The sequence below is a fragment of the Spodoptera frugiperda genome, chromosome 18, assembly GCF_023101765.2.
Source record: "Spodoptera frugiperda isolate SF20-4 chromosome 18, AGI-APGP_CSIRO_Sfru_2.0, whole genome shotgun sequence".
In the NCBI taxonomy this organism is placed as follows: domain Eukaryota; kingdom Metazoa; phylum Arthropoda; class Insecta; order Lepidoptera; family Noctuidae; genus Spodoptera; species Spodoptera frugiperda.
The window spans coordinates 6,395,116-6,405,118 of NC_064229.1; the positions used below are offsets into that span (position 1 = coordinate 6,395,116).

General features: G+C 35.8%; 3 protein-coding genes across 3 annotated transcripts; 1 reads left to right on the forward strand and 2 right to left on the reverse strand.

The window, feature by feature from the left end:
• Positions 1 to 108: 108 nt before the first annotated feature.
• On the reverse strand, positions 109 to 3,747 carry LOC118278238 (RNA exonuclease 1 homolog). The gene has a single exon (XM_035597366.2). It carries the CDS (start codon positions 3,611 to 3,613, stop codon positions 389 to 391), a length of 3,225 nt encoding a protein of 1,074 aa, XP_035453259.2. The 5' UTR covers positions 3,614 to 3,747; the 3' UTR covers positions 109 to 388.
• A 167-nt stretch (positions 3,748 to 3,914) lies between these two features.
• Positions 3,915 to 5,430, forward strand: LOC118278240 (uncharacterized). Its single transcript, XM_035597369.2, has one exon. It carries the CDS (start codon positions 4,410 to 4,412, stop codon positions 4,863 to 4,865), a length of 456 nt encoding a protein of 151 aa, XP_035453262.1. The 5' UTR covers positions 3,915 to 4,409; the 3' UTR covers positions 4,866 to 5,430.
• LOC118278241 (deoxyuridine 5'-triphosphate nucleotidohydrolase) lies at positions 5,106 to 7,807 on the reverse strand. The gene is made up of 3 exons (XM_035597370.2): positions 7,494 to 7,807; positions 7,283 to 7,419; positions 5,106 to 5,635 (listed from the first exon to the last, which is right to left on the reverse strand). The coding sequence occupies exons 1-3, from the start codon at positions 7,592 to 7,594 to the stop codon at positions 5,436 to 5,438; spliced, it is 438 nt and encodes a 145-aa protein (XP_035453263.1). The 5' UTR covers positions 7,595 to 7,807; the 3' UTR covers positions 5,106 to 5,435.
• Between the last annotated feature and the right edge of the window lie 2,196 nt (positions 7,808 to 10,003).

Consider the following 10,003-nt stretch of genomic DNA (forward strand, 5'->3'; position numbering starts at 1 on the left):
CATACTTGTAAAGATCTAAAATTACAAAATATAAAGTAGAGCCATGAATAAACATATTCAATATCTAATGTTCAATTTTGATAAGTAAGTAAAATAAAACTAATTAAGATAAGAAAAATAGTTTATATGAAATGTGAATTCTTACAAAAGTATTATCTTAATTTACTACATAATTATTGCAATAATAACATTAAATACCTAATTCCAACAACCTAACATTTGGACAATAAAATTAATATAGTTCTAGAGTTCTTTCACAAGAACTCAGCTTACAATGGAAATTATATTTCAATGTTATATTACAAAATATATATTCAATACGTATAATAGTATCGGTAGGTAATTAAAAAAGCTCTACCTATAGTTACATAGGTTTAAAAATAATAAATTACCTAGTTTTAAGGTCTTCCTTTAATTTATAATGAATTAATTCCATACATACTGTAGCATCTTCTGCACTGTCATGTCCATCAACCGAATTTTGTATGATCTTCTTTAAATATTCTGAAGATAAGTTTCTCAGAGCTCTCTTATATGGAGGGCCCATTTTGTGAGGAAACAAGACGCTTGTGTCAATGACAGTGTCGTGAATTAATTTAAGTACTTTAAAATCAGATTCCAAGCTGTGGCCTATTAATATAGTGTTACTGTTGAACATGGTAAGAAGGGTAGCTTGAACTTCTAATAATGTTGTAGTAATTCCATGCATTTGCTCCTCTGTTATACCAGAATACCTGGTATTATAATCTATAATTGGGTGCAAAGGTCTAATTAATGTCTCATAAATAACTTTACATGTTGAATCTATGACTGTCACTCTCGTCAAGTCTAAACCATGAGTGGTGTAACACATTTCACAATCTAATGCGTAAATTCCATAGTCATCCATAACTTTATCTGGAGGTAGAGTTTTTACAAAACCTTTTAGATTTTCAAAATCAACATATTCATAAACATGACTGGGAGCTACACAACATCCATCAGATGTCCCGTCTTGACTGCAACACTGATACCTTGCTTCACCTCTGATTCTATACTTATTATTGGGATGATAAATACATTCTTCCTTTACAGAGGCAAAACCATACTTATCCACCATATAATCTTTCTTGCATCTACAACAGGTACGGAACAAACCCTTTGGTGGCTTGTGTTTATTTTGACCATAAATAATAGCTCTTCCTTTTTGTCCACTTTCATGAGGTCTAGGAAAGCCATTTTGTTTTAGTTGTTCCTCAGTTAAAATCCATTTTTTTATGTTACTATATAATTTCGCACCTACAAACTCATGTGAATTATCAGCATTTTTTCTATTCTTTCCTTCTATGCTCCAGGAGCCCGTTGGTTTACCAGGTGTCAGTCCAGGTACTTGTTGGAGTGCTGAACAATCAGAGGCTGATTTCTTAACTCCTTTGCTCTCTTGGAATTCTTTTCTTAAGCGACTAACTGCTAATACTGCGGAATTCTTATATATTTGTACAGTGGAACATTTTTTACTTGTAGTCAGTTCTTCATGCTGTGCACGTGCATATGCATCATGTGCACTGAGATATAATTTTAAACATTCATCTATCATCATATTTAAATAAGTTGATCTAATATTTGCAGGAATTTTTGAACCAAGAGGTTCTAAAACACCTGGTCTATCAATAAATTTCTCATTAGGTACATGTGCAACTCTTTGTGCCCCCTTTTTTACGGTTTGTGTAATAGTAGCACTTGTTGAAGGCTCACTTCTAGATGGTAGCTTTTGACTTGGTGAAATTGTCTTTTTAGCATTTAATAATGTGGATGCATATGGCACATGAGCTATTCGAATTTTACTGTTACCTGTGGTGGGAGGAGTGAAGTTGCTTTTAGGAGGTGGTTTATCATTATTTGCAGGAACAATTGCGTTTCTTGCACTATGATAGTCTCTGACTTTAGCTAACCGTTGAGCCATTGCTTGAGCAGCACTCAATTTAAAATCTGGTTTAATAGGGGCTTTAGGTGCTACTTTTAGACCTTTATCAGGTGCTCTAGATATTCTTTTCTTCCCTACTACAGTCTCTTCTTCATTTGAATCCTCAATTTTATTAGCGTCTTCAATAATTTTAGGTTTCTCCACTGGAACATATTCATCAAATATCTTCTTACATTCCAATGCAATGGCATCTTCATCAGACTCCATATCAAATTCTTCTTCCATTAGTTCATCAATGTTTATGTCATCATTATCATTATCTGATATGTTATTACTACTATTATTATTTTTAGCGCTGTCATGATTATTTTTAGAGTCTTTAGAACTTTTGTGTGATGACTTGTGGTCACTTTTATCTTTTGTTTTAGATTTATGTTTAGAGTCTGAACTATGCTTTTTGGAATCATGTTTCTTAGATGAACTGTGTTTTGAGCTACGTTCAGAACTTCTTGAACTGGAATGCCTTTTCTTGTCTGACTTGTCTGATGAATCTTTATCTTTCTTTTCCTTTTCTTTGTCTCTACTTGAACTTTTATGTTTAGATTTATGTCCTGAACTCTTTGATTTGTCTTCCTGCTTACTTTTATCTTCAGACCTTGATTTATCTTTCTTATCTGAGCTGCTTTTGTGATGTGATTTACTGTCATGATTTTTATTAGAATTGTTTTTACCTGAATCACTTTTGTCATCTGTTTTCTTATTGTCACCATTATCATTGCTAACACTATTTTTACGACTAACTGTTTTCAAAGTATTATCTGAACTATCTTTTTTATCTTGATCAGACTTTTCCTCCTCTAATATTTGATCTAATATATCAAACTCTGGGCCCAAATCATCTAAACCATTAAGGTCAGAGGACAGTTTCCTTTTCTTGTTTTCAGGTTCATCTTCATCACTAGAGAAACAAGGTGCTAGTGACCTCGGTGTTGGTTGGTAGGTAACTGATGGAATTTCACTCTTTGAACTAACTTTGGTGGGTTTATATTCTAAAATCTTCTTCTTGCTAGTGTTTTTGTCGGATGGGACATAATTGTGTTTGCTGGAATTATTTGAGCCTTCGTTGGGATTATACTGTTGTAGTTCCGTCTCAGTACCTGGCAAATATTTTTCTGTTGACACTGTTGACCCGGTAGGCGTGTACTTATCGCACTTCACATTTTCTGTACTGCCTGGCGTATACTTCAAAGGTGGGGGAATGTAAATAAAAGGTTTGGAGGCTCCATTGGTCTCAACAGGCCTTTGTAGAGGTATTCCTGCGGGTTTTCTCGGCGTGTATGGTACAGGAATATGTCTCTTTCTTTGTTCAACCACTTCTTCATTGTTTTCGTCTGGAGCAGGATTGTTAATCTTGTTCAGCTCTGATATCGGTGTAGGGTTATATGTCACTTTAGCTACACTTTGAACTGCGTTTACTGTGTTCTCTGGCTGAGTCACTGTAGTAGCTCCAGAGGCCTCCTTCTGCAGAAGAACCTTTTGTACTGCTGCCGACACAAGTTTCTGTAATATCGCTCCACTTTCGATTCCGTCATTGTTAATATTTTGAGATTCTTTTTTAACATGTCGAAAATGGCAGTAGGGTCTCTCGCATAAACCATTATCATAAAAAGGGCAACTGTTTCCTTTAAAATACCCTGTCGACGGAAGCATCCTATAAATATTTCAGAATTCACTAAAAAATAGTGAAGGAAGAATGAACTAAACCAACTAAACCTAGATCACTTCACAGCAGATTAAAAAAAATCACAGATGATTTATATTAAAAAAAATATGGATTGTGTAAAAAAGTAAACAATATATTGTAAAAAGTCTTGTATATTAAATAAAAACCCTAGATGCCTTTCATTGTATGTTTTAATAATATTTTATATCAATGTTGAAGACTGCGTTAAGTAAAAACAAATCTAATGCGAAAGAATCAACTAAACGCATTGACATTGACACTTACCATTATGTTACCAGTTATAGAAAAAAAAACTATTTTAATACTTAACAAATTTTAATTGAAGAAGGGTACATAAGTTGTGTTCTCTTATTCTTTTGAAACCATCCCATAAATCCCAAAATTATTATCAAAATGTTCTTATGTAAAGATTAAGATTAACAGGAAGCACATGCCTGTCTAACATTCTAAAATGATGTCAGGGTTAGTGTTGCAAATACCAAGATGGGAGGTGGGAAATTCAAGGCAAAGTATTTACTATTTCTCAATACTTCGCTATAATGGAAATGTATGTGCTAGCAAAGAACGTAATAACTAGCAAGTGATATTATATTTGTTGTGCTTCAACTATGGAATTATTTTTAAAAGTTTTACGTTGGTGTCCCTCGTCGTTTAGAGGACTATCGAAACTTGTGACAGATATCGTAGATAAGCTTGTAAGTGTCATTGAATATTTGTATCCAGATTTCGAAGGAAAAGCATTGGAGTTTGAGTAATTGCAAGATGTTGGACGAACTGGTGAAAGATTACTCTGCGTACTTGAAATTAGATGTGTTAAATGGTTTCCAAACAGTTCAAGATGTGGTTGATAACATGTTGACAAGACTTGAAGAGCTAACTAGTGTGCTGCAGATGGTCAAACTAAAGAATAGTGATTGTAGCTCAGCTGTTTCAGAGGATATCAGCAAATACCGCAATGAAATTACAGCACTTTCAAAGAAAATATCTACACTATTAAATGTTATACAGAAACTTCAAAGTAATGTGGAACAACTTGAGAAACAAGTGGAAAAAGCAGAAGCTGACTTTGGTATTAACAATGACAACAAAATTAAAAGCTTTTTAAAACCATTCTTGAAAAGGACTAAAGAAATTGTTCCACCAAGTAGCCCATCTCCAACATATGAGAAATTAGTTTTTGAAAGTGTCTTAAATAGTTTTGAAGAACAGAAACCTTGAGTTAGATTTATTTCAGGTAGATAGGTAATTAATATGTATTTTTATACAATATTTTGTGCTTATGAAAAGATATTGTACTTATATGTAATCTAAGTATAGAAATGTAATCTCACAGGTTATCATGGTGCTTGTATGATGTAGAGCGGCTTGTCCTTTCTATTTGGAGTTTAGGTTAGAAATTTACTATGTGTAAATGGCTAAGAAAAGAGATCCCACAGATGACATTAATATAAACAAAACTTCATTAACCAAAAACTTTATTGAATACTATTCAGAGGAATGTCTTATATCAATGTATTTCTGGTATACAAAGCCAGAATTTCTACATTGTAGGAACATACATGACACATTGAAAAACTCTTCATACTCGAGATGCCTTAAATCAACTGATTATCTTAAAATAAGTGATGATGACAACATAATGATCAATGAAAAACTACCCTAAATAGTACAAACACTAAATCAATGGAACATAATAGTCTGTTTGTTAACATTCCTTTTGTACAGATGTTTAAACCTTATTATTAAAATTTTATGTTATTAAAATATTGTTAACATGTAAAAAGCATTTCATTTCCCTGTTGATCCAAATCCTCCATCAGCCCTATTGGTTTCAGACAAATTAGTTACTTCTTTGAGAACTGGATAGTAGATCTGTTCACAAATAAGTTGGGCAATTCTATCACCTTTGTTGATTACAAATTCTTGATCCGAATGATTGAAGATGACTACACCAACATTACCTCTATAATCTTCATCAATGACACCAGCTGTAACAAGAATTTAATATTATGTAAACAGACAACTAAAAATCATAAAGATGCAAACCCGAAAGCTCTGATATATGTAAATTTAATAAACTCCTGTGGTTAAAACTGAAAAGATCAACAACCTCTGTAAATTTAGATACCATTGGTGGAAGTGATCAAAAGTGTAGTAGGAACTAGGAATTGATATCAACAACATGTAAACCTTAATGCTTTAAGTGCCAATGATGCGCATGTGCGTTCTGTTACGCGTCACTATGTGCCCGCGACTCATATGTGCGTTTCATACATTTTGCCCTTTCCTTCACCGTGTGCCACCGACGCGGCTATGCGTCTATAGGTGGATCCACACATTGTGAGGCATGCGTTCCGCATGCCTCGCCAAGTGTGGACCTGTATATTCGTGGCGAGACAAGCGCTCCGCACGCGCGAGGGCGAGAAGTCATACATGTATGGTAACAAGCTAAAAATGGCAAAGTACTGCTGTAACTTCTTAGGTTTCATCATCATCATCATCATCTTAAACCTTTGCCAACTATTTGGTGTAGGTCTCCTTCATTTCTTTTCATTTCATCCTATTTTGGGTTGTTAGCATTCAATTTTGTCATGCTACCTCCTTGATGTCATCTTTTCATCCCATCTGTGGCCTTTTTTTTTTGGGGGGAAAATCATCCAATGACTTCTCCCGCCTTGGGTGAGGCGGGAGGGAGTGTCAGACTCTTACTGACTAAAAACCACCCCGTTCCTTCTCCTGCTTTGAGCCAGAGCCCCGGTAACCTTTTACGTTGTCCATAGCTCCAGATCGGGCATCAGCCCTACTGGGCCCCATCTGTGGTGGTCTGGCTCTTTGAGGCGCGCGCGGAACGCGACGCGCCATACGCACGGGTATCTGTGGCCTACCATTAGGTTGTTTATGTTCCCACTGTGTCCACTCAAGCAGATCCTTGTAACACTAGTTATGTTTACGGGCTATATGTCCTGCCTATTGCCACTTCAGCTTGGCTGTTAATTTTACTATGCCTGACGCTTTGCTTTGTTTGCTCAATTATTTTGAAGCTTATATTACCCTTTGAGTGACAGTTAGTCTCTGGAAGATAGCTTTAGTTGTAACCTAGGTTTCAACTCCGTAGGTCAGGACTGGCAGGGTGCACTGGTTGAAAATACATGCTTTCTGACTGTTGGTGACAATCATTATGAAAGCAACCAATTTCACAAAATGAAATTTACTTAACTCATAATAATTATTATCTTTATAATGACTCAATATCAATCTACCTCACTTTCCAATCAATTACAGATTAAAGGTTTTTTTGTAGATAAGATACTATACTGCATTGTCGGCTGAGTGATTGCAAGTGCAACTGCTGAGCAAGGGACCTCGATTCCTGGGTTGGTCAAAGAATTGCTGGGCTTTTTTTTTGGTTTTTAGAAATGTGTCCGGTATATGGCAATAGGCTCACCACCTACCTACTACATGGAACTTACAACATAAATTGTGAAAAGCGGGTGTACCTATATTGTACAGTGGCATTACGTGCCTAAACCTATCTTATCTATACCTTCGAGGAAAAAAGACATGAAGATATAAAGAAAAGATAACCTATGAGGTCAAAACAAGGAGATCCAATAGGAAGTTTAGGACCTACATACCTCCCACGTCGATGAAATTTTTCACAGCCAGTCCAGATCGGGGCGCTACTCTACCATAGCACCCAGAAGGAAGTTCAATTTGTAAGTCGGTCTTCACCAATTCCTTGCCGCGTGCCGGTACTACGTAATTGTAAGCGCTGAAATAATATGAACAATACTAGAAAAACTAAATTCTTATTCGAATTTACCAATAACATATGACGATATATACCTTTTTAAATCATAACCAGCAGCTTTTTCAGAACCTTTAGTTGGAGGAAACGCATTTTCAGTCAGACGGGCGAATTTCAATTCAAGATCTGCGCCAGGCATTTTGGATGAAGTTAAGAGAAGTCGTTGAATAAAGCGCCTAATAGAAGTAATTTTGAGCTGAGATAATCACAATTTATAACGACAAATTGCGTAGAAACAAGTTAAATCCAGTCGAATGGGATTCAAGTTTAAGGAAGTATGAATGACGTGAAAAAACGCGCGCAAAATGATGTGGAGACTGGAACGTAACGTCAAAAAGGATTATAACATAAGAGTGAATGGAATGAGTAATATTTTCCATGGGACATAGGTTTGCCAGACGAGCTGGATTCTCCCGAATTTTTATTATGTCCTCCCGACTCCCGACAACGCAAATAATCTTCCGAAAAACAAGTTAGATCATTTAGTTTAACATTTTCGTCAAACGAAACTTGCAAACCACTTGGGCGCAGGACAAATGATAAGCTTTATTTTATAAGAAACTGCGTTGAAGTTAAAAATTTAACTAAAATTTTAGGTATGTTTTATATTTTCAATTTCATATTTCTCTCAACTAAAGACCTAAAATCCCGAAAAATCAGTTATTGATCCTGATAACAGCAAGAATCGATCTGGCAACCCTAATGGGACACCGAAAAATAGTCATGTATGGGAATGGGACTACCCAAACCTAAGCATGAAAAATTAAAAAACGTGTTTAACCTAGTAATAATTCTTCTTATTTTTACCTATTCCATTGATTTATAACATTTTGTTCCCTATAGTTTTAATTTTTAGTTGAAAATAGTTTAATTTATTATAATAAAAACTAAAACTTTAGTTCTAACTTGATAAATTATGTTGATTCTCTACGTAGACACTATTTTCATTTACGCCTTATAATTAAAGAAGAAGAAAACTAAAACTATAACTTTAACTATAAATGAATGTAATGAAGCTGCCTGGTGAACTAGACTCACGAACGAAACCCGCGAAAGTTAAAAGTAACAATATGTCAAAGTAGTTATAGTTTGTACATAAGCAGTCGTTGTAAAACTTATGTAAAATCTTGAAGAAGTAAGAAATAAAAGATAAATAATATTATTGCAAAAGTGAGATATATGATACGATTTTAAATTAAGTATCTTATAAACTTTAAGCTTGTAAATACAGATTCATAGTCATAGTTTCTATTCATTCAATAAAGTTGTTATAGGAAGGTAAGCTAAGTAAATATCAAATCAAATCTTTTAGTAATATGGTAGATTGAATACAAACTTTTTTTTAAATTTCGTTGCACATATTAATACCTACTCTAGCTATAGGCGATCTCGGTATGTAGTTGTTACGGTAAGAGTGAATAATCGAAAATTATTAATAATTTTCTACTATTATTAATAATTACCGAAACTCGAGGTAAAAGTGATAAATTAATCACATTTGTCCGTTATTATTAATAATTTTACCCTAGTAGTGATAAATGTAATAAGTGGCCAAGATGTTATTTTTATTTCAATTTAAACGGCAATATATTGTACTTGCACGATAAATATTTGTTGAATTCTATGATAATACTTTAAAAAAATTATTTTCTACAGAAGATTTACAGGCGGATCAAATATAGGATTCGTGTTAATGAAACAATAATTGTTTAATTTTATTTTTGTTACAATTTTATGTACCACGAAAGATTTTCTTGCATAAGAATGATGGTAGATTTGATTTTTAAAAGAATTTTATTGTTAGTTTTGTGATAAATGTGCCCTTTTTGGCGAGGCGAGATGGAGTGTCAGACTTTTACTGACTAAAAACCACCCCGTTCCTACTCCTGCTTTTCGAGCCGGAGCTAGGTAAACCCGTTAGGTAGTCTGCAGCTTCGGATCAGGCATCAGCCCTACTGGGCCCCATCTGTGATGGTCTGGTGGCTCTTTGAGGCGCGCGCAGAACGCGACGCGCCGCACGCACGGGTCTGGTTCTGGTCGGGCGGCGAGCTACCCTTGCTCGCTGTCCGCAGACCCGCACTTAAGATGGCCGGAGATCGCGATCCCCGACGTCCGGAATATCTGTCGCGACGGCTGGGGCGTCAGGAGGTTTGTTCTGTCCCCCGCCTCCTCCTTAGCTAGTATGACTGCTTCGCTTCATACCATAGCCTGAACCAATGCCGGGCGCGAGAGGTCGCTGTCACCGACCCTGGGGACACGGTGATTTCCAGCCCATGCAGGATACACCGCCACCGTATGCTCCACCATGTCCTCCAGGCGTTACCTCCCGCCCAATCAGAAACAGGAACCTACCGAAACTCCCATGTCCGGTAAGCACCTGTGTCAGGCGGTAGGTGAGGACGCCATGGCGCCTCTCTAGCCACTCCTCAAACAGGGGACTTACCGCTGCAATGAAGGCGAACCCAGATAAATGTGCTCTAGAAGGTCACTATTTAATATTCTAGTTCATAATGTGCGAATTTGTTGTCCTTTCGTTTTAAAGCAAGTA

Excerpts from the sequence above, each read along its gene's own strand:
- LOC118278238 (XM_035597366.2), bottom strand. The coding sequence starts at position 3,613 with ATGCTTCCGTCGACAGGGTATTTTAAAGGAAACAGTTGCCCTTTTTAT.
- LOC118278241 (XM_035597370.2), bottom strand. The coding sequence starts at position 7,594 with ATGCCTGGCGCAGATCTTGAATTGAAATTCGCCCGTCTGACTGAAAAT. Across the intron at positions 7,420-7,493 it reads GCTGGTTATGATTTAAAAAG|CGCTTACAATTACGTAGTAC; the intron begins GTATATATCGTC and ends ATATTATTTCAG. Across the intron at positions 5,636-7,282 it reads AAATTTCATCGACGTGGGAG|CTGGTGTCATTGATGAAGAT; the intron begins GTATGTAGGTCC and ends TTCTTGTTACAG.
- LOC118278240 (XM_035597369.2), top strand. The coding sequence starts at position 4,410 with ATGTTGGACGAACTGGTGAAAGATTACTCTGCGTACTTGAAATTAGAT.